The 23,871-nt window shown below is 54.9% G+C and overlaps 1 protein-coding gene across 5 annotated transcripts; it reads left to right on the plus strand.

Moving 5' to 3' along the window:
* The first annotated feature begins 2,109 nt into the window (after positions 1-2,109).
* LOC144947675 (MOB kinase activator 3B-like) lies at positions 2,110-23,253 on the plus strand. 5 transcript variants are annotated; one of them, XM_078876943.1, is made up of 6 exons: positions 2,125-2,354; positions 3,124-3,216; positions 6,668-6,734; positions 11,384-12,352; positions 15,979-16,181; positions 17,079-23,253. In XM_078876943.1, the coding sequence occupies exons 4-6, from the start codon at positions 11,935-11,937 to the stop codon at positions 17,106-17,108; spliced, it is 651 nt and encodes a 216-aa protein (XP_078733069.1). In that variant the 5' UTR covers positions 2,125-2,354; positions 3,124-3,216; positions 6,668-6,734; positions 11,384-11,934; the 3' UTR covers positions 17,109-23,253. The 5 variants fall into 5 exon arrangements, with proteins under 5 accessions (XP_078733071.1, XP_078733069.1, XP_078733070.1 ...); XM_078876944.1 differs by having other exon boundaries at positions 6,673-6,734; XM_078876945.1 differs by lacking the exon at positions 6,668-6,734 and having other exon boundaries at positions 2,110-2,207.
* Positions 23,254-23,871: the final 618 nt, after the last annotated feature.

Consider the following 23,871-nt stretch of genomic DNA (forward strand, 5'->3'; position numbering starts at 1 on the left):
CACGGCGCTCCTCTTGCGTCCTGATTGGTCGAGGCGGGGGGTGTGGGCGAGGGGCGGGGGGCGGACGATACCAACTCGATGGCGCGTGATTCACACCCCCCCACCCTCCCTATAGTGGTACAGTCCTAAGCGAACTCAGTCCACAACTTCGTAACTCGGATTGTAAAACACATTCCTCCTGCGGAGGGAGCTGGTAGGAACGTTGGGTTGCTCGGTCAATGGCCAGGGTCAACTGCGGCGTGGTGTATTCCGCAAATATGCCCGACTGTGAGGGCGGGCACAAGCCGGCGTGAGTAGGTGAAACGTTGAGTTTTATAAGGTTCACCACGGGGTGACCAGCCCCTCCCCACCCAGCCCCTCCCCACCCAGCCGGGTGGGGGGTGGGGCTGGGTGGGGGGGTAGGGAGGGTGGGGCTGGGTGGGGGGGTGGGGAGGGGCTGGTCACCCCGTGGTGAACCTTATAAAACTCAACGTTTAACCTACTCACGCCGGCTTGGTAGAGTCCACTCCCCCCCTACCCCTACACGTGTGTGACTTGGTAGAGTCCACTCCCCCCCCCTACCCCTGCACGTGTGTGACTTGGTAGAGTCCACTTCCCCCTACCCCTACACGTGTGTGACTTGGTAGAGTCCACTCCCCCCCCCTACCCCTGCACGTGTGTGACTTGGTAGAGTCCACTCCCCCCCTACCCCTGCACGTGTGCGACTTGGTAGAGTCCACTCCCCCCCTACCCATGCACGTGTGCGACTTGGTAGAGTCCACTCCCCCCCTACCCCTGCACGTGTGCGACTTGGTAGAGTCCACTCCCCCCCTACCCATGCACGTGTGCGACTTGGTAGAGTCCACTCCCCCCCTACCCCTGCACGTGTGTGACTTGGTAGAGTCCACTTCCCCCCCTACCCCTGCACGTGTGTGACTTGGTAGAGTCCACTTCCTCCCCTACCCCTACACGTGTGTGACTTGGTAGAGTCCACTTCCCCCTACCCCTACACGTGTGTGACTTGGTAGAGTCCACTTCCCCCTACCCCTGCACGTGTGTGACTTGGTAGAGTCCACTTCCCCCTACCCCTGCACGTGTGCGACTTGGTAGAGTCCACTTCCCCCCCTACCCCTGCACGTGTGTGACTTGGTAGAGTCCACTTCCCCCCCTACCCCTGCACGTGTGTGACTTGGTAGAGTCCACTTCCCCCCCCTATTCCTGCACGTGTGTGACTTGGTAGAGTCCACTTCCCCCCTTACCCCTGCACGTGTGCGACTTGGTAGAGTCCACTTCCCCCCCTACCCCTGCACGTGTGTGACTTGGTAGAGTCCACTTCCCCCCCTATTCCTGCACGTGTGTGACTTGGTAGAGTCCACTTCCCCCCTTACCCCTGCACGTGTGTGACTTGGTAGAGTCCACTTCCCCCCTACCCCTGCACGTGTGCGACTTGGTAGAGTCCACTTCCCCCCCTACCCCTGCACGTGTGCGACTTGGTAGAGTCCACTTCCCCCCCTACCCCTGCACGTGTGTGACTTGGTAGAGTCCACTTCCCCCCCCTACCCCTGCACGTGTGTGACTTGATAGAGTCCACTTCCCCCCCTACCCCTGCACGTGTGTGACTTGGTAGAGTCCACTCCCCCCCTACCCCTGCACGTGTGCGACTTGATAGAGTCCACTTCCCCCCCTACCCCTACACGTGTGCGACTTGGTAGAGTCCACTTCCCCCCCTACCCCTGCACGTGTGTGACTTGGTAGAGTCCACTTCCCCCCCTACCCCTGCACGTGTGTCACTTGGTAGAGTCCACTTCCCCCCTACCCCTGCACGTGTGCGACTTGGTAGAGTCCACTTCCCCCCTACCCCTGCACGTGTGTGACTCGGTAGAGTCCACTTCCCCCCCTACCCCTGCACGTGTGTGACTTGATAGAGTCCACTTCCCCCCTACCCCTACACGTGTGTCACTTGGTAGAGTCCACTTTCCCCCTACCCCTGCACGTGTGTCACTTGGTAGAGTCCACTTCCCCCCTACCCCTGCACGTGTGTGACTTGGTAGAGTCCATTTCCCCCTACCCCGGGGGGGGGTGTGTGGAGTTCTGTCCGCACTTGGTTTCGTCCTTTCACCCCCCCCCACCCTCCCCACCCCGAAAGCGGAACCCGCGAAACGATTCGGCGGAACTTGCCAAGCGCGGCGCCTTTCGCTTTAAATGACAGCGGCGTCACGGCGTCCGTAGTAAGTGGGCCACTTGCACGGCCACACCGCGGCTACAAACGCGTCCCGGGCCTTCGTTCGACCCCTGCCCTGTCCTTCCCCACGATCGCCGCGGTTCTGCCCTGCGGGCAGCGCGGGCGGGCAGCGCGGGCAGGCTGAGCCCTTGAGGTGAGGCCTAGTGCCCGCAGGATGGTTCGCGTTACCCACCACCACGCACGGGTGTAGATGTCTGTGATGATGATTTCGATTTAAAGCTTTCGTGACTGCAGGGATTCTTCTTCTTGGTTCTTTCGGTAAAGTCACGTAGAATGGAAATAATAAAATAATAAAAATTAAACATAATAATATAATTCTCACGACGTTTCATTCAGACTCTGTCTCCTCGACAGACCTGCTCTCCACCTGAGGACGGCTACTTGCGTTGTGGCCGAAACGTCGTGAGAATTATTTTATTATGTTTTATTTTTATTTTATTATTTCCATTCTACGTGACTTTACCGAAAGAACCAAGAAGATGAATCCCTGCAGTCACGAAAGAAGCTTTAAATCGAAATTTGACCGTTGTGTGTCAAATAATTATTGGCAGTAATACCGGTACACCCATCATCGTCGTATTTTTGGGTGGATAAAATGAGTAGGTACTATAAATATATTTTTTTTAATCAAAAGTCAGGAGTTGTTAGTCCTGTAAAGAGCATCTTGGTAGGTGGCAGAACGCCCTGTGCCTGTGCAAGTGTGTCAATCCACAGCTGGATGAGGACAGGGCTTTAAAAAAAATCATACTTCACCACGCTGGTTGGTGAAGGCAGAGGAACATATGTTGGAGGAGCTTAGACGTACAGGACAATGTTCTACACTTACCCTCTTCGTATCGTATTCATAATCACGCACTGCCTGTTGATGAACCAATGTGCTTGTGTGTGTGTGGTGTCTGAAGGCAGGGTAGGTGGGTCACGCAGATCACCGTGAGCTGTCAGACTGCGAGGTGGGCAGAAGGGGGCACTGCGTCCGTGAACCTCTGCACGTGTTGGTGGGTTTCCTCCGGGGTTCCACAGCGTTCCTCAGCAATACATCTTTAACATACAATTGAGGGGAAAACACACGGCGGTTGAGGATTCTTGTGGAAGAGTTCTGAGAAGCGGCGAAACTTCCCCGGGTTAACGCTGTGGTTACAATTGTCCGGCAATTCGTCATTGTTACAGTAACATCGCCATTCAGTTCGGGGGGATTCCAGTTGAAGCGCATGAATGAAAAAAAAAGTCATCACTCAAAGTGAAAAAAAGTGGTTTCCTAGTCGTGGTAATACTAATACTAATGATTTACTTGATACAGCTTTCGGGCTGTGACGGTTCCACCTGAAGACGGAAGCTTGTGTTGCCTCCGAAACGTCGTGATTTTTGTTTTTATTTTTTTATTTTACTTTTATTAATTTCATTTTTTTACCTACGTGACTTTACCGAAAAAACCTCAGAATATCAATCCTTGCAGTCACGAAAGCTTCAAATCTAGAATTAATGATAAGACTTTTTTTTTATGAGGGCACTACTGCATGGAGATGTTTGGCCATGAATTCCGTTCACGAGAGTGTGGCTTCATGTAGGAGAAGACCAATCGTACTGTAATGGGAGGAAAACCCCAACACGGCTCCCTGAAAAGCCGGGTCCAGTCAGCCCATTTACCGTACTGCCACTCTCTGGCCAGCAAGCAAAGTAACCGGGCGTCAACCTCCCGGTCAGTTTCTTCAAATCTCGTTCGCTTGAATAAACATGGCTTATTCGAGTGAAAAGGCAAAGCAGTAACCCCCCCACGTGAGAGAGGAGGATGAGGGGGAGGCGAAGGACACTCACTGGCAGGGTTCCAGTGGTCACTCGGCCTCGTAAAGGAACCCAGGATGTAGGGGCCCCAGTGTAAAAGCCATTGTGTTGCCATCTGGGGTCCTGTACCCTGCTACAATCACCAAGGCAGGCGGGGGCTCGCAAGTTACGTAATTTCTCTCCTAATTCGGCTTGAGAGTGAACCACCACCCACCTTCCTCGTGTCTCATCGAAGGGCTGCTCTGTGTCACCGCTATGAAGCCCTGTAAGCCACTCTGTGGGCTGAATACCTTTTACAACGCAGTGTTCCATCCACTGCTGGATCGAGGTCCCCTCCCCCACTTTGTGACGCTCATGGGGGGCCGCTTGACCCAAACGTTGTTCTGTTGGTCGGTGCGGCTTGGTGAAGGGGCTGGAGCCCAGGACTGGTTCAGACATCGCTCGCCACCCGTGGTGGCGCCAACCCCATGGTGGCGCCAACCCCGCTCTTGTAAATAAATGTAACAATTTAGCTCTTTTTTTTGTCCAGGATTCGTATTCACTGAGTCTCAAGATTATTTGCAGTAGGGCCCTGCTGCTGTATTACGATGTTTGGCTAGTGCGCGTGTGTGGCAAAGCCATCGCCCGCTGTTTCTTGTAATTATTTTTTTGCGCACAATTATCGTCAGCTAAAAAAAACCCAAATTTAATGACCCAAATCGCAATTTGCGCGACCGCCGCCACCAACACTGCACCCAGTTTCCACTGAGCGCGTTTGCGACGGGCACTTTTATTTCTGGCCGCCGATGCTGGCGAGCGATTAAGCCCAGCATGTGATTTGCGGATGAGGCTTAACTGGATTGTTTCTGCAAGAAGAGGGCTCAGGCAGGTTAGGACTGGCGCTTATCAGAGTGCCCACCCCTGACGATGACCCAGTTCCAACAAAGGCGGTATTGTCTGATGGGTGAACTCTAATTTTAGAAGATAAAGTTTTAACTCTTGCTCAACACAGACCCAAAGGCCCAAACACGTCAAGCGGCCAGCATCAAGCAGCACTGTGAAAGTCGTAATCGATAGTCTAACAAATTGCTTGAATTGAGCAGGGTTATTATTTTTATTGTTATACAAACTTGGGGGAAAGAGACGATGGGAGGGGATTTCAAAGTGGAGCAGTGTTAGGGAAGAGTGCGAAAAGAGAAGCGTTGTTAACTGTAGTGCGGTGGTGAGGAGTGGATGGATGAGTGAGTTAGTGAGTAGGTGTGTTGTTGTGTATGTATTTATGTTCCTGGAGGAACGTCTCAAAGTGCACTTAGCCTGGCACAGGCGCCGTGGCGACGTCACCGTCACTTAGTGGCGAACGACGGCTATTGGTATTCATGTTGGACTTCTTTCGCACCGTGCGTAGCCAACCGTGCTAATCGGAGGTGCGGCGGGGACAATGAACGCAAAAAAAAGCAGTTCTGAAGAAATTATTTTTCACATTCGAAAAGTTTTAACAAAAAGGAAACGAGTTGCGGCCTGCAGGGTGGTGGTGATTGACCGCGATGGATGAGACTGCCGACCGAATCACTAACATGCGAGGAGGCGTCAGTGAGCGAGGTTCATAGCTGCCCGAATAAGGAAGTGCATGATAGGGCAGCCCTTCATTGCTGCAAAAAAATTATAATAAGAACAAAAAATTACCCTTTTCATCCAGGAAAACCTCATTTAGTCTCAAGACTGTCCAGAAGGGTCCTGCTGCTTGGGGATGTTTGGCTAATTCGTTTTTAAATCAGGGTTTTGCTTCATGTGGGAGGAAACCTGGAGAACCAGGAGGAACCCCACATATGCGAGGAGATCATCATGCTCACTCTAAAACTATAAACTATTTATCTTTTATCAGGTACGGTCCACTGAGCTTTGTCGCTTTTTTTCAGAAGTGACCTGGCCACAAATTATAGCTCAACGAAGTGGCTTATGTGGTAATTTATAGCAGCCCAATGCTCTTAATGTACGCCAATTCTAAAGGTGGAGGGAAAAACTGGATGACCCGGAGAAAAATCCACGCGACCACGGGGAGAGCACCCAAACTCCAAATATACAGGCGTCGGGGTTGGGATTGAATCCACGACCTCCTGTATACCAGGCGAGGTAGTTAACATTTCACCACCACAGTGTCCCTTGTGCAGCTCATCGACCTACTTGCTGTCCTGTCATCTAGAACAGTGTGGGGGGCGTCTCATACTCGGTGATAAAATGTGTTTTCTATCCACAAACTCTAGATTTCAGGCGCCCACTACCACCACCACGCCCATAACTTCCCCTGTGTTTATCTTTAGATGCAGTGTGTACTTGTAGCTAATGTCCCATGCTAATCGGTGGCGCCAGCAACAGAAATGTTTCTTTTGCTGATTGGCAACGTTTTTAGTAATCGGCAGTTTCATTCAATCCGTTAAACCCTTAACTTAAAACGAAAACCCTTTGTGACCAAAAGTGAAATTTTTCACGAAATAGCTTGTTCATCGAGAAACTCTACAGTGATAATCCACATCCTTTTATACATTTACGTATTTTAAACTTACAAATAAGAGTATTCTCAATTTCCTGTAATATGTGTTTTGGCCAAGATTCCAATTTGCTTGCATTTGCTCTAATTTTTCATTTTGCTTTCTTCTCATTACTTTCTTTTCTTGCTGTTGCTCTTGTCAGTGTAGCGACCCAGGGTGCGGTCGCCTCTTACAAGCGAGTCTCGCGCTCGTCCCCAAGTTCTCGCTTGGTAAAACAAATCGACGCGTGAACTTCTACTGCAGATCGGCCCCGACGCGGCTATCCCACACACGCGTTTGCCGAGGGCCAGGCCTGGCTGCACGGAGCCAGACTTGGCTGCGGCGGCAGGGACGGTCGACTTGTGACTGCGTGTGGCTGCCAGGACCCCCTCCCACCCACAAACACTGCTGCGTGCCACCGCCAGAGTGTTGTTGTGAGCCGGAGCTGCCCCTCGTTACGCAAGCGGCAGCCATAAATTCTGGACGCCGGTAAATTCACGTCCCAGTGTGACTGTACTGGCGCGGTGAGCAGTGGGGGCCGGTCGTGGTGAGACGGAGGGGGGGGGGGCGGGGTGGCGTGATGTGGCGTGATGCATAGTACAGGCGTGCAAGCCCTTCTATAAACACGCAAACAAAGACAGAAACAGGCACACACCTCCATACATACCCCTGTAGACACACACACACACACACTTTCGTACATACCTAGATACAACAACAACAACCGCCATTCGCCACTAAGTGGCGGTGATGTCACCACGGCGCTTGTGCCAGGCTATGTGCACGTTGAGGCCACGTGAAGTGTCGAACGCCCGCTGGCAGGAGGTCACGGGGCAGACCCAGTTGCTACGGGTCGACCAACCTGAGAGGACTGGCCGATACACCACCTGTACCCCCTACTGTGCCAACTTGCTGTGCTTTAGCCACCCGGCGCTCCGCTCGTTGTGAGCGTCGCTCCTCTGCCCTCCGTTGTTGCTGGAGGGCGACTGCCTCCATCTGCCCAGTAAGCGTCCTTCACGAGCCTCCTCCACAGAGGCCGATCTTGACACCGCTGGTACCAGTCATCGGCAAGTCCACTCAGCTCCACATCCTTTTGTACCACATCACTCCATCTCTTCTCTAACCCGTGCTGTGCCCGTTTAGCCCCCTCGATCCGGCCGAACACAAGCTGTTTAGGCATGCAGTGGCTGGGCATGCGGGCTACATGACCCAGCCAACGCAGCCTTGCCTGCCAGAGGAGCTCACCGATGGGACTTTGTCCATGTTTTGCAAGCGTAGAGAAGGGCATGACTGTAACCGAGAAGACCTTAAGCTTCGTGGAGCGACAGACCAGGTAGCTTCCACACAGCGTTACGCAACCGATGAAAAGATAAAGCCGCTCGACTGATTCGGAGTGAGGCTTCTGCTGTCTAACCGAAGCCGGTCATGTGCACACTGCCCAGGTATGGGAAACTCTCCAATCTCCACAACTGCCCCATCACCAATTGGGAGTTGTGGGGGTGGAGTGTCTGATGGTACAAAATGCCCAAGCAGGTGCTTAGTTTTGGTGGCGCTGATGGTAAGGTCCCACCTGTTAATGGCAAGCTCCAGGTTCAGCAGCAGCGTCTCCAACTCCTCCTCTGAGTGAGCTGCAATTACCAGATCATCGGCATACATAACATGGTTGACCAATAGGGAGCCATCCCTTGACCGCACCCGGGCATCGATCAGCCTCCCCTTGTATCTGTACCAGATGGAAATTCCTCCGGTACAGCTACTGAAGGCTTCACGAACTCCGTGGTCGAAATAGATGTTAAATAATGTGGGAGACAGGACATCCCTGTCACACCCCAAGGTGAACAGGGAATGGCTCCGACTCCCGGCCACGTAGTTTTACCCGGGCCCGCTCACCATCATGGTGGTCCTTAATGACCTTCATACATACCCGTATAGACACACAGACACACCTCCGTACATACCTCTATACATACCGACCATAGAGATGCACACACCTCCATACAAAGACAAAGATCCCCCGTATAGACTTAATATACTTTTGGGTCAAGTGCTGTTAGCGTACACCTGTGAAGTGGCATGGCACATGAGGGGTGGGCGGCCAGCACTCCACCCAATCCGCCTTTGTCTCCGCAGTGGCGATGGTTACACACCGCACAGGTACTCATTTGAGGCTGAGTCGACAAACGGGAGGCCCTCATACATAGACATACACACAATGAAACAGACACCCGTCTGCATACAAAGCCCATACACACATCTCTATGACACACACATGTAATTACGGGCACACACGTGACTATTACACACACCTCTATACAATGAAAACAGCAACCGCTGGCGGTGACATCACCACAGCACTTGTGCCAGGCTAGGTGCACTTGAGGCCATGTGAAGTGTCGGAAGGCTTGCTGGCAGGAGGTCATGGAGCAGGCCCCGGTGTTACGAGTCGACTGGCTGAGATGACTGGCAGATGCACCACTTGCGTGCCCCACTCTTCATTTTAGCCGACAGATTGCCTCCTTCACACAGACACACTCGCATGTACCCCCGCACACACACACACACCCCAAGCACAGCGCATACGCACGTAATCCACACATTCTCCCTGCAGTGAATACCTCCACACACTTCAAAACACACACACAATTCAATGCATGCCCCCTATCATACACACAACTGCACATACTGGCGTAAACACGCCCACCCACACACACCCCCACGCACGTCACAGCACATCTGCTGGTGTTTACCGTTCTCTCTCTCTCTGCGTCCTGTCAGTGCTGGGCCGTGCGTGCGTGCACGCTGTGGGAGAGTGATCACTCCACACGTTGCCGTCGGCTCAAACTCGCTGAAACTTACACGGAGGCCTTACTTGTTAGAAGCGCTGCGCTGCCACGAGGGGTCAGGGCGTTGGGGGCGGGGGGGGGGATCTTGTCGCGTTTGTTGTTGCCAGAGCGGCGAGCATAGCGAGTGGGTTAATTTCCATCTGTAAGCGGAATGGAGCGTTACCCCCCTCCGACCCCCCCCACCCCCCCCGGCATGCGACGGCTTTCTCAGGTTCTGTTTCCGACCCGCGTGCACAACCAAATTGTTACGCGATGGCCTTTTAACGCGGCGATCGGAGACCATCAACACGCTGCACTTTCGAAACCCTGTTTATAAATCGCAGCTCGCTCCGTGCGAGTCCGCGAGCCTCCATGTGTTGTTTGGGCTGCTCTGTGCGAGTCCGTCGGTGTCTATGTACGAGTAGACGTCTGTGAAAAAGAGCTTCCTAGCTTATCGGATTCTGTTGTAGATCTATGGACCTCAATGTGAGTCGGACCGTTACTGGGCAGAGACCATCAATCCGCTCGCACCTGGGAGCCGGTTTTACTCGCAGCGACCAAAACCTGGATTTGAAGCCAGGATCTATCTCGGTGGCGTTGGCACGGCGCTCTGACCTCCGAGCCACCCTGGCCTCCCGCCAGAGGTCGCAACCGGGTACCTGATACCCGTACCCTACCCGATACCCGGCTACCCGTACCCGGCCGGGTACGGGTACCCGTTTGCGACCCTGGTGCGGCCGGGTACGGGTACGGATAAGCCGTGAGTCACCGTTTGTCACTCATTTCCCAACGTCTTGTTTCTTCTCACAATTCAAGTTCCTAGAATCAACCCACCCGCGCCTGCAACATGGCTTCATCCCAGAGGTCGCAATCGGGTACCCGATACCCGTACCCTACCCGATACCCGGCCGGGTACGGGTAGCCGGGTATCGGGTAGGGTACGGGTAGGGTACGGGTACCCATTTGCGACCCTGGTGCGGCCGGGTACGGGTAAGGAATCAAAACCCGTTTGCGACCTCTGCCTCCCGCCTTTGCCCGCTGGCTTGTTCGCGCGGGCAAACGTCGCTCCGCTTTCGGCGATCTCGCAACTCTTGAAGCGGCACGGCCGCTGTGTTTGTGGAGCAGCTGCGAGCGGATCCACAAGGGGGGGCCTTGGCTCCTGCGTTTAGTTTTTTTGGCCCGTGGTTTTTTTCCACGGGGCAACTGCATTTCCTAACGCGGGAGCCCTTTCACAATATGCCCGTTGCGAGTGTTTTTTCGCGATTCCTGATGTGTTTTTTCGCGATTCCTGATGTGTTTTTTCGCGATTGCGTGTCGGATAAGGGAGGAGGCTGTCCCCCCCCCCTCTCTCTCTGTTATCGTGGAGCAAGTGCTGAGAAGTGGTCGTGTCGCTCAGGGGTATTTATAATGGCTGGCAAGTCGAAGCGATTTCCTGTTCCAGTGAGCAACGAGGCCATACCCGTCTCCTGTTTACAGCCCCCCCACGCTCAGTTGGTGGAAGTTCCACGCTCCTATGGCAGGGGAAGTCTGTCCATTGCACAGCCACTGTTGACGTCACCACAAAATGTTGCTCGCTCGTCTCGTCAACCCTGTAGGGGGATGATGGTTTAAGTCAACCCCCCCCCCACCCCACACCGGGGATTGAACTCTGAACCTTCCGATGGAGGGTGGAGCACGCTGGACGCTGGCAGTCCACATTCTGGTTCTTGTTTTGAATTTGGACTGCACAAAAAATGTTAATCTGAGACTGCTCATCAGGAAACTTGACCAAATAAATCGTTTTTATCAAATGCCGCATGGTGTATGTGGGATATCATCTCGTCCCCATTAATCATTCCCTTCCATCTCTCTGTATATTTGTGTCCTCTGAGAAGGGCCATTGCCTGAAACCTCGCCGATGCGTTCCCGGCCACTGTCAAAATCCACAGCGCTTTTGACAGATGGTGGCTATTGAAATAAATTGTCTCCTCCCGCCCGGGTGTCTCACGGCTCGGTGAGGAGCATCGCAATTGTTTTCGGAGCCCGTGCCTACTCCGATCCCCACGTCTCTCTTGCAGGTTGTGGCGAGGCTGTACGTACGGACGCACGTACGGACGGGGCAACGCTCTGCCCGCAATGCCCTCGGCGCTGCTGCCGTAACCGCGAGTGTGGAGTCGCCGACGTGGTTTGGACCCGACACCTGATGTCCGTCGTTCCGAGCATCCGCCCAGGTCAACGGTTCTCGGGGAAATCTCGCCAGCGGGCTGACGCTGCCGCAAGCCGCGGAGCGGAGACGCGGGAGGTGACGTCACCGCAGCCCTTACGCTAAAACCGACGCTCCAAACGAAACCAAAGAGAAACGATCGACAGCAAAGACCAACAGCTGGGCTTGGATGTCAACGCTGTCGCAGTAAAAACATCAACATCATCGTTAAATATCAATCCCGCGCCTCCCATGTAGCGCATCTCAAGGTGCAAGTGTTTACAACCGCAGTAGCGACCGCAGCAGGCAGTAGCAGCAAAGTCAAGATCATTTTGTTTTGACCAGGTGAGGACTCGAGAGAGAGAGAGAGACGGAGTGACCTGCTGCCACCAGCAGCCGCAGCTGCAGCAGCGCAACCGGCTCGCGATGGCGCTCGCTCTCAACAAGGTGTTCAACAAGGACAAGACGTTCCGGCCGAAGCGCAAGTTCGAGCCGGGCACGCAGCGCTTCGAGCTGCACAAGCGGGCGCAGGCCTCGCTGCACTCGGGCCTCGACCTGCGCACCGTGGTGCAGCTGCCGGCCGACGAGGACGCCAACGACTGGATGGCGGTGCACGTGGTCGACTTCTTCAACCGCGTCAACCTCATCTACGGCACGGTGGGGGAGTTCTGCACGGCCCACACGTGCCCCGTCATGTCGGGCGGCCCGCGCTACGAGTACCGCTGGCAGGACGACGGCGCCTACCGTCGCCCCACCGCCGTGCCGGCGCCGCAGTACATGAGCCTGCTCATGGACTGGATCGAGGCGCAGATCAACAACGAGCACATCTTCCCCACCAGCACCGGTAGGCACGCCTGCTGCTGCTCACTCCTCGCTGCCCGCTGCTCGCAGTGCACTACAAACTGCTCCCTGCAAACTGCTCGCTGCCAACTCCACAGTGCTCGCTGTTCGCAGCTGCTGTAATCGCAGTTGCTGAACACAGGCCCAGAGACCCAGCATGCCAAGCGGCCCGCAGCAAACTGCACTTGTTGCAGGCATTGCGTCCCCGTATCGTGAAACCACGAGACTTGATTTTGACCGAGAGGTGACCGGGTCGGAGGCCAGAGCGCCGAGGTCCTGGGCTCGATCCGAGCGGCTACCGGTGATTGAACCGGGTCCTTGAGTGCAGCGCGTTGATGGTCTCAGGCCGGTCACCAATGACGACAAAATCCCCATCACGTTTGTTTCAGCTCTGAGAATGAAAACATTGCTTCGACCGTCGTGCGACGAAAACTCGCTCGCACGTGTAGAGCGAGCGAGGTGGGTAAGTGCCGCTCTCGGAAGGCGGCTCTGTGACATCCCCTTCCGCGGACCATTCTTCAACACGAAGCATCGCACCGCCACGTTGGGCTTTCGGACAAATTCTTTTGACTCGTGGCGATGCGACACCTTTCTCGCGCGGTCGGAACAACGTGGGGGGGGGGGGGGGGGAATTGATCGACGTGCAAATTTGAATCGATGCTTTCTTGCGTGCTCGCTGAGTCACCGCTTGCAAGGCCATCCCGGCAAGCAGGATGTAACTCTGGCTACGCGAGACGTCATCACGGGAGGTATTGCGCACAGCCGCGCGTGGAGTGGCGTCGAGTAGCCGCTCACTTCACAGGGCACTTCCACCCCCCCCCGTCACCTGGAGTCTGAGAGCCGTGCGGCTCCCAGCAGCTGTAGCGCTGTAGCAACAGGAGTGCAAACAACACGCCCGAGTCACACGCGTGCCCAGGCTCCCAGCAGCTGTAGCGCTGTAGCAGCAGGAGTGCAAACAACACACCCAAGTCGCACACGTGCCCAGGCCTCCCAGCCATGAGCTCATCGCCACGATTGACTGAGCAGGTGCAGGTGTGTACAGGTGCCTGTGTGTGTGTGCGTGTGCGGAGTGGTAGTGTAGTAATTAGCAGACTGCACTTAGAACATGGTGATCTGAGTTGGGTTTCCGCTCGCAGCAAATATCAGTGGCGAATATCTAAAAAAAAAATGTCTTGGCCTCCCCACAAGATTGCCTGGTCCAGTGTGTAATCATCTTCACGGCGGAGAGAAGAGGTGGCCGGGCATGGTTCTGGCCACACCACCCACTCATATGCCACTTAAACCTTCATGGGTGCTTGCTGACACCACTTGCCCTAAATCTGCTGTTGATGCCATTGGGAATGTTAGCGTTAGTTCAATACAAGCACTGGACTGGCTATGACATTCAACGTCTCAACGGCAAAGTCAGGCTTGTTTAAACCAGCACTGGTGAAATGCCAGATGTTTACAGACAAGTTTCGGCACAGACTCCGCAATACGCAACGCAGGGAAATCATTGGCGGTCATCGTAGAATGAGTCACAAAATAAATAATTTTCCGCGCCGCGTCCGGTTGTGTTTTGAGCGATGACGTCAACTTCCTCGGGGTAGATGCAGCCGGCACGTTCTGGCTACGAGCCGCACAACCGGGCAACTTGCACTACCCGCGGCCAGGGCTGTTCAACGACGACCGGTGACCGATTTCAGAATCGGTTATCGGTTCAGAGTCGGGAACCGGTAGCCGATTCCATTGGAATGGGAGTAATAATCGCACTGATTGACATACGAACCGCACTTTGACCCGCCTCCGATTAGCACGGTTGGCTACGTTCGGCGCAAAAGAAGTTCAGCATACATACGAGGCGCAGTCCTGCAATCGCTTCCACGCACACACTGCTAGTGGAAGGGGCCCTCCACTCAAGGGAGTTGTATGTTGAACTCCTTGGCCTACTCTTCATCTTGGAAGAGGTTGTCATGCCAATACTCTACCCCACCGCGTGCGGCCTACCGATGACTGACCAACTGCGGCTGAGTTCACTTACACCGCTGTTGAGTGGGCAGAGGCGGTGGAGAGATTCTAGAAACTTTTCCCCCATTGTTTGGACGGCCGTGCCGGGAGGTGGAATCGAACCGACGACCGCTGCATCGCAACTCCAGTGTGGTGCCGACCGTTCCACCGCCACCGCCGTGGGTAGAAGACCCCCTTGCATAGTTGTTTCTTCGGTGCAGAGAACCGGGATTAGCCGGTTTCTACAGCGTTTCCTTCTCGCCGTTATCGTGGCAAAATGCAAAAAAACTGTTTTAACAAACGCTCATAACCCCACGCAGACGCACGCACGCGCAGACGCACGCACGCAGTGCTCGCAGAGCAGAGGAAGTCGCCTTGTGCACCACTTAATTGTGCACGTGTTTGTTTGTGTTTGACTGGGTGCGATATTCATCGCATACATGCAAACCGTGTAAGGTGTAGATTAAAACATGTTCCTATGTACGTGCGCATGGGTGTGTGTGAGTGTGTGTGTACTTGTGTGTGGGCGCGCGTGTAGTTTGACTTGTGGCGAGCGGTGGTGCAGTGGTTATCGCTACGCTGCGCTTTGAACCCGGTGACCCGAGTTCGATTCCCAGCAAACAGTGATGATTATTTGAACGGATCCTGGGCCTCCCCTAGGTCGACTCAAATGAGTACCTGGTGCGGTGTGTAAACTTCGCCACTCGGGAGGCAAAGGCGGCCGGGCTTGGTGTTGGCCACCCACCCCCACGTGTGCCGTGCCGGCCTTCATAGGTGTATGTTGGCGTGTATGTGCTTGCGTGTCTGTGCGTGTGTGTGTATTTGCATGCGTTTATATCTGTGTTTGAGTGTTTGCGCGTGAGTGCGTGCGAGCCTACCCGTCTTTACATGTCTGCTGCGCGTGTGCGTGCGTGCGTGTGAGTGCGTGCGTGCCTACCCGTCTTTACATGTCTGCTGCGCGTGTGCGTGCGTGCGTGCGAGTGCGTGCGTGCCTACCCGTCTTTACATGTCTGCTGCGTGTGTGCGTGCGTGCGTGTGAGTGCGCGTGCGTGCGTGTGCGTGCGTCTCAGTCGACGCCTTCGAGGGATTTTCCAGGGGGAGGTATCTCGCCAGGGGGAGTGAGTTGTGCGTGAGAGCACCGGGGTGAGCCGTGGTGGGATTCCGTGCAGCTGCCTGCGGAGCAGAGCGCCGGGCAGCCTCGCCGCGTCGCCCGGCGCCGCTGGGGAGGGAGGGTGCCAAAGGGGGGCGAACGCCCGCTGTGCAGAGGTGGCCCAGTGGGGCCAGTGGGCCCCCGTGGCCGCGTTGAGATTGCGGGTTCCAATCTGCGCGTGAGACCTCCGACCCGGCTTAAACCGCGTTCTGATTAAACCGCGTTCTGGTTAAACCGCGTTCTGGGTAAACCGCGTTCTGGGTAAACCGGGTCCTCATGCGCAGCGAGAGCCCATGGTCAGAGCGTGGCCACCAGAAATATGTTGAGATGAGATGCGCTGTGAAATTCTGGGGCAGTAAAGCTAGCGGCACTGCATATACAGAGACCCATACCCTGATGGCAAGTACACACACACACATTCATGTTCCTGGAGCTACGGCTATTAAAAGAGTCTCCGCTCCCCTCGCCTCCCTCCGTGGCTCCCGTCTCGCCAGGTGTCCCCTTCCCCAAGAACTTCCAGCAGGTCTGCAAGAAGATCCTGACGCGTCTGTTCCGGGTCTTTGTCCACGTGTACATCCACCACTTTGACCGCATCTCGGCCATGGGAGCCGAGGCCCACGTGAACACCTGCTACAAGCACTTCTACTTCTTCACCACGGCGTTCAACCTCATCGACCGGCGGGAGCTGGAGCCCCTGGTAAGCGCTGTGGTGAAGTTTTGAGCCCATAGCCGGCTCTATTAGAGGGTCGTGATACCTTGCTAGGCTCTGTAAAGGATATTTAAATATTGGCAGGCCCTGTGTAGGATCTTGGAACCTTGGTGGGTGCTATAAAGGATCTTGAGCCATTGGTGGGTGCTGTAGAGAACCCAAAGCCCCTTGGTATAAACTCTCCTGTGCAATAATAACGCTGGTCAACAAAAAAAATACATTGTTGCTGGCCTGGACTTTTGCAGCTGTTTTAGACTAATTTCGGGGTGCTGATTTCAAATCTGATCTCAGATTTGCTCTATCACATCTCATTTTTATGCTATCGGCATACCCCATTTTCATGGATTTTACCCGAAATTAACTCTGTCACTTATGATTGCAAGTTGTTGAGAGTCAGTGACTGCTTTAGTGTTAAAATATGGTGCTGTATTTTTAGGATAGTGTGTTTATAATATCATTTTATGTAGATATCCACATTTATTTAATATTTTTCTTCCGCAGTTTTTTATTGAAAATGCAATATTTGATATCTCAAAAACCTGATGTGATAGACAGAAACTGATGCCAGATTTGGAATCGGCACCCCAAAACCGTTGGAATACCTTATGCCAGAAAAAGTGTGTTGACCAGTGTAATCAATCGGTCCACCCAGGAAAACACGGACGCGTTTTTGTAGCGTCCTTAGGAGACGTCGTCAAGCTCCATGCACCGTCGCCTCGCACGCGGCTCGGACCGCCCCGTCGTCGCCGCCGCTAATTACATCGTGTGCTGGGCTCTCGACACACCGGGACGCGTTCCCACCGAATCCCGTCGTGCGCTTGGGCTTTGCTTGGTCGTTCGCCGCGATGAATCCGCGTGTCCGCTCTCCCGCTTTGCCGTTCGCAGAAGGAGATGACGCTGAAGATGTGTCACTGAAGATGCGCCGCTGACGGCCGTGCCAGCGTCTCTGGTGTCCAGCGTCTCCTCTGCCACTGTCGTCGCCTTCCTGCACATTGCAGCCTCTCACTGCCTTGTAACCACAATGAGACCTCCCTCAGCCGCTCACTCGCTCGCTCGCTCACTTCGCTCACTCGCTCACCCGCACTCTCTGCAACTCGCTCACGGGCTCGCTTGCTCGCTCGCGGACGGAGAGCGAGTAAGAGCCAGCGACACCCAAACCTCGTGTCGCTACGCGCCACTGAATGTAGCTGCCAGCAGCTTCTCTCCCCCCCCCCCCCCCCCCTTGTCGCCTTCCAAACCTTCCGAATAATTCCTCATCACCGCGTCCTCCTCGTCACATCCTCTACCCATCGTGCCTTCTTCACTTGAATGTGATCATCACCGCGGTTGTAGACAGTCACGCCCAGGGCTTAATGCCATCTGGAAAATAATTATGCACCCGGCACACCGCATCCGGCATACCTATCGCTACGGGCTATGGCCCGCTACCTTTTAGTCACGTGCCACCTACTCCAGCGTATACGATGAGTTGAGTCCTGGACATCCGTCAAGCAGCCTCCAGCTGTGGGCCTCACAGACCGGCACACGACCACTGGGGTCACGTGACCGTGCCCCTTGGCCGTGGTTCCGTGAGTGCGCTACGCAGCCTAAGGGAGAGAGGCTGCTTCTCTTCCACATTTTTAATGGGTTTTTAAACGAATCAACGTGCGTGCTGACGACGTGTTGTAGGGTGCGTTGATTTCAGTCGTAGGTTTTCGCGGTCAACAAATAGGATTAAAAATGTATGTTGGGCTAGGCCGCGTAAAGGTCCTCGCCAAATTTGCGTCGTCAACACCCTCCACAACCTGGCAAAGTCCTGCATGTTGAATTGTCACGCGAGGCGACCGTTTTAACAGCGCGACGTGTTTATTGATCCGGCTCACTCGGCCAGAAGCTGCCTTTGTTCCGACTTCCTGGAACTTGTCCTTGAAGATGCTTGACGCAGTTTCAAACGAGGTGTCGCCTATCCAATCGCTCAACTTGGCCATGAGAATTGTCGTCGAGATTGCCGGTGAGGGAGCTGAAACGGTCACTGTTCGGCGCGTTAGAACGCTTGCACGCACGACGGTTTAATTCGACTGCTGCGTCGGATTGGCGGAGGATTTTGACGACCGAAATTTTGCCCACGTCATTAACGTGGAATCGAATCATTCGGGCTTGGGCCGCTCGACCGCAGCGGCGACACCGGGCTCCCAAGTCGAGCGAGTCCGGCGGTCTCGGACCCAGTCACCGACGCCGGCACGTTGAGCCGCGTCGTTCGTTCGTTTGGCTAATTTGGATTAACGGCTCGAGAGCAGAGCGTGCCAGACGGCCGCCACTCCTCCTCGTGCAGACGAGAGGCCATCGAAGCGACTCCGGAAGTAGTTTTGTGTCCTCTTCCAGAGGCGGTTTTCCAACACGCGGCGGTCCACTTGCTCTCCGCCAGAAATCTTGGTGGAAAACAGCGCAGCGGTCGGACGATGACGCGGAGGAAATGAAAGCCCCGTTATGGGACCTCGTGGGTACGTCCACTTCTTTCAGACGTCTGCCCCGGCGTGGAAGAGTAGACCAAATACGACAGAGAGGAGCTGTACGGAGCTCCAACAATTCCGCCAGCAGTTGCACGAGCGAGCACTTGCAGGGCTGCTCCTTTACCTCTTAACGGAGAAACGAGGGCGAGTGAGAACCGCGAGGTGACTCAGCCCGCCCTGCGGTTTGTACTTCCGCGCGCGTTAATTGGTGCGTTAATTAACATTCCACTGGAATCGGTTAGCAGTTCACGAATTGAACGGAACTGGGAACCGATTTTTAAAACGTTTGCAGTTTGACAACTCTAATAACTGCACCACTCGGGACCAACGGGATTGGCTGACAGAGGTGGCAGCAGTGTGGTGGTGTCGCTCCGGATTGAATGTCACTCGCCGGGTTTGCCAGCGGTTAAGTCCGTGGCGCTTGCTGTAGCCGGCAGCTGCAGCTGCTGCTGCTGCTGCTGCAGCTGCTGCTGAAGCTGCTGCTGCAGCTGCTGCTGCTGCAGGGTTGAGTGTCTCGTTCTTTTCCCGGCGCTGGAACTTTTGTTTGCATTGGTGCCTCGTGCCATCGCACGATTCGCAAACCAGGAACCACACGGTGGGGAACCCGCGCCTGGGTTTGTGGGGAACGGTGTGAGATGTATGATTATGCTAATAATAATGATTATGATGATGACTTATTTACCCAGGAAAGCCACTTCGAGTCAATGAACTCTTTTTCAGGAGGGTCCCGCATTGGAATATTTTGCCAACGCCAGGTGACATTGAGTATTTTAGATATGGGAGCAAACTTGGAGAACCCCGGAGGAAACCTATGCAGTACAGGGGTAGAGAACGTACAAACTCCACAGCCTCGCACACTTGCACACACGTGTACACACTCGCACACACACACTCGCACACACTCGCACACACACACACACGTGTACACACTCGCACGCACTCGCACGCACTCGCACACCCTCGCACACACTCGCACACACACTCGCACACACTCGCACACACACGTGTACACCCTCGCACACACCCTCGCACGCACTCGCACACACTCGCACACACTCGCACACACCCTCGCACACACTCGCACACACTCGCACACACTCCACACACTCGCACACCCTCGCACACACTCGCACACACTCGCACACACACTCGCACACACTCGCACACACACGTGTACACCCTCGCACACACTCTCGCACACACCCTCGCACACACTCGCACACACCCTCGCACACACTCGCACACACTCGCACACACTCGCGCACACACTCGCACACACTCGCACACACTCGCACACACCCTCGCACGCACACGCACACACTCGCACACACCCTCGCACACACCCTCGCACACACTCGCACACACTCGCACACACTCGCACACACTCGCACTCTGCAGAACGGGGGAGAACGTACGAGCTCGAGGTGTCGAACCCAGGTCCTCCTTCCTGCGGGGCACAAGCGAGGCCACCGTGCCACCCTGCCCGGGCCCCGACGTGCGGACGGCATTGGCTCCGGTGTTTGGTCCTCCGGAGTTCGGCGCTCGTTTCTCGTGACGCGCTTGAGTACGCTCGACGCAGATTCCCTTGTCGGGAGTTTCTTGTTTTATTTCACCGTTCGTTTTATTACAGAAGTCGCCGCCATAATATTCGTGCGTCCGTAGGCCGTGCGTTGGGGGGCGGCCGCCCGCGCCGGCTGAGCAAGCCCCTCCGACGTTGTGACGCACGGAAAGCCACGCCGAGTCGAGCAGCCGACGCTTTCTGAGTCGACGAAATCAAAAAGTTCTGTGAGATTTGCGGACGTTTACAAAGGATGCCGGAGAAATCCTGGCGAGCGTCGTCATCATCATCATCGTTGTCACTGATGAGCAATAGCACTGTCGTTATTGTTGTCACTTCTAATTATCATAACTTCTTTCCGTTATCGCTATCATCATCACTATCAGATTTGTGTTCACTTATCATCAACGTCATCTTCATCATCCCCTCCATCATCACCCAGCTGGGAGGCTAAATCAGCATACAGGAAGCCGAAAGTGGCTGTTGCGGTAAGGAAAGGCTCAACCCGGCCATAGGAATGTGGAATTTGCACCACTGGCTCGGCACTGCCAAATGAAATTGAGCCTGGGGAAGTGACGAACTTGAAACACTTTGAGATTCCAGTTACCCAAGTTGCAACTTGTGATTTAAAATCAACGCAATGTCGCCCGGTTGTACCACAAGGGGTGCCACTTTACTTCAAGAATCAAAACGCCAAGAATTTTAACATTCTTCTGTTTATTTTGTTATCTTAGCTGAAGGGGGTCGACGTTTTCGTTTTATAACCGTCCCCAGCAGAAGGAGCTGTGTCTGTCATGTATCCCTTCGCCAGCCGAGCCACTTGGCTCGCAATCAAAAGGGTCGCGCGCTTTCTCATCGCTGCCCGTGCGGGCACTCTGCCCATCACCGGTGGATACGAGTCATCACATTTTTCGGGCGCCAAGAACGACTGTCTTGTGGCTATACTGGCACCCGCCTTAAGAATGTGAAATTTCCACCACCGGTTCAGGTGTTTGTGGGGGGGTTGTTGTATTGTTGCACCCATCGTGCGTGTCTCGAAGCGGAAGGGTTTATTTAAATCGGCGAGTGAGCAGCATCACCGGTGTTATCGGCTGCGGGGCTACGGAGTGGGCAACAGGCAGAGGTCGCAATCGGGTACCCGATACCCGTACCCTACCCGATACCCGGCTACCCGTACCCGGCCGGGTACGGGTACGAGTACCCGTTTGCGACCCTGGTGCGGCCGGGTACGGGTAAGGAATCAAAACCCGTTTGCGACCTCTGGCAACAGGGCAGTGCTGCAGCATGGGCTTTCTCTGCGCCGTCACGCCTCCCGAGTGCACGGCGGCTGCCCCTTGGCGTTGCGCGCAGGTTTCGCCAAACCCACACGCTGCCCAGCGCGGTGATGCACGGTCAGTAAACCCGCACGGCGCTAAGAGTGCTCCTCAAGCGGTTGATTGGCAGCGATGTGCGCGAGCTGCCGAATCGTCGAATCCGCGGATGGGTGAGAAATGCCCCAGAAGTTAATGTCCCTCCATCCTGGTTTGATGTCCCGGTGACTTTTATTGTTTTTATAAACAGATTCCAAATTTCCGCATTCGTTCGTGGGATGTCACCCATCACGCACGCGGCCAAAGCAGTCACATCGTCACCCGCTCTTGGGCGAGCGAGAAATCTCCGAGCGAGAAATCTTCGGACGTGCTCAGATCAACGGGGCGTTGTCATCCAGGCCGGGATGGCGGTGGAGGCTCGCTCCTTCCCCGTGGGCGTCGCGATCGCCAACTCCTGTCTTGCCAAGACGTGGCGACACAGCTGGTGTGTATTGCTTCCCATCTGCAGTCCATCTGTATGGGGTGTATCCCACTCGCCTGCCGTGTGCGTTGTCCGGTCACTCCGGTTTTCCTCCCACACGTTATTCGAGTTGACCAATCATCGCAATGTTAGCGGTTGTTGTGCACCGGTTTTGGCTACGCCCCCCCCCTCCCCCCCGCTCGCTTGCCTGTGCGCGCGTTCCACATTCTTAGCGATGGATTCGCTCTTGGGCGACGTGCCGATCGCCGGCGTCTGTTTCATGATGCTGCTCGAGGTAATCCGCCCTCCAGAGGGCCGAGTGAATGAAACCGAGGATGTTGTCAGCTGTGGGGAGGGGGGGGGCTGGTGTCCCCCTGCTGCACGTGGCCTTGTGTCGTGATGGGGCAGCAGGAGGAGGGGGGGGGATTGATTCTGCCCTCTGAATGTCTGGACACACATTGACCAAATATGGAATGTCAGTTTTGTCGGCACCAATGTTCTTTTTTACATGCAAGGAAGCAACACAAAGTTGGATGCATTACTTTGAGGTGCTGCTTAAGTCGCTGGCCAGCTGGAGCGCATCAATGTGAACCTTGTTTTCGCAAACGACACAGACCCCCCCCCCCCCCCCCGTTGCCACCCATCCAGATTTCACCCGGGCAGCTCGGGGGGGAAATTGGCACCTGTGCTGTGGTCACGTGGTGGTGGTGGTAGGAATCCATCTGTGCTGAGATCGGCTTCCGGTGTCGAGTTGAACTTTAGCTGCAGTGCCCTGCGCTGTTCTGATGGACCTCGGCCGACTGAGATGGAAGGATCTGAAGGTGGCATTCCGAGCACACTTTGCAGTAAGCTGCGCACAGGTTGTGACCGTATTCTCTGGATCCTAAGACGGACCTATCCCCCTGTATTTTAAAGAAACGTATGCGGGTGCGTCTTGTAATCCAGTCGGGGCGTGCGTCACCAGATTTGTGTAACGGCACCGGTTTTGGTGAGCGTCTTTTTAACCTGGAGAATGCGGTATTCTTATCAGAAAGAAGTTTTTTTGTTTTTACAAAATCAAACAAGAGTTTTGAGAAGATGTTGTTTGTTTTTAAAAGGTGGGGTTTCTGGTTAAGATGCAAACTAAGGACTCCTGATGGCTGTGATGTAAGCTTTTTAAACGGTGGTCGTCAGTTTAGATTGTAAGGCGGATACGAGCTGAGGTCTACTTTTGTGTTCAATAAAAAAAACTCTCGCCGATCAACTCTTTGAGACCTCCTCCTCGGGCGTTTGGCTTCATCTTTGGGAAGCGCAGAGCAGAGGTCGCAACCGGGTACCCGATACCCGTACCCTACCCGATACCCGGCCGGGTACGGTTACGGGTACCCGTTTGCGACCCTGGTGCGGCCGAGTACGGGTAGACCGTGAGTCACTGGTGAGTCGCTGTCACTCATTTCCCAACGTCTTGTCTCTTCTCACAATTCAAGTTCCTAGAATCAACCCACCCGCGCCTGCAACATGGCTTCATCCCAGAGGTCGCAATCAGGTACCCGATACCCGTACCCTACCCGTACCCGGCCGGGTACGGGTAGGGTACGGGTACCCGTTTGCGACCCTGGTGCGGCCGGGTACGGGTAAGGAATCAAAACCCGTTTGCGACCTCTGGCGCAGAGTCCCGTGAGCCTGGCGGTGCCGTGCAAGCGCCATGGGGCTCATCACCTTGCTGGCCCGTGTGGGTTGTGTGCGAGTGTGTGCGAATGAATGAACGAGGACCCATATATAAATCTCTCGTAGCGAGGGCCTCCCTTTGCCGATCTCGCAAAGAGTCCTCGCACACTCGATGGAGATCATCCAGCAGTTCACCAGCATTGGCTGGAGGTTG

This window comes from Lampetra fluviatilis, chromosome 46, assembly GCF_964198595.1.
Source record: "Lampetra fluviatilis chromosome 46, kcLamFluv1.1, whole genome shotgun sequence".
NCBI classification, from domain to species: Eukaryota; Metazoa; Chordata; class Hyperoartia; order Petromyzontiformes; family Petromyzontidae; genus Lampetra; species Lampetra fluviatilis.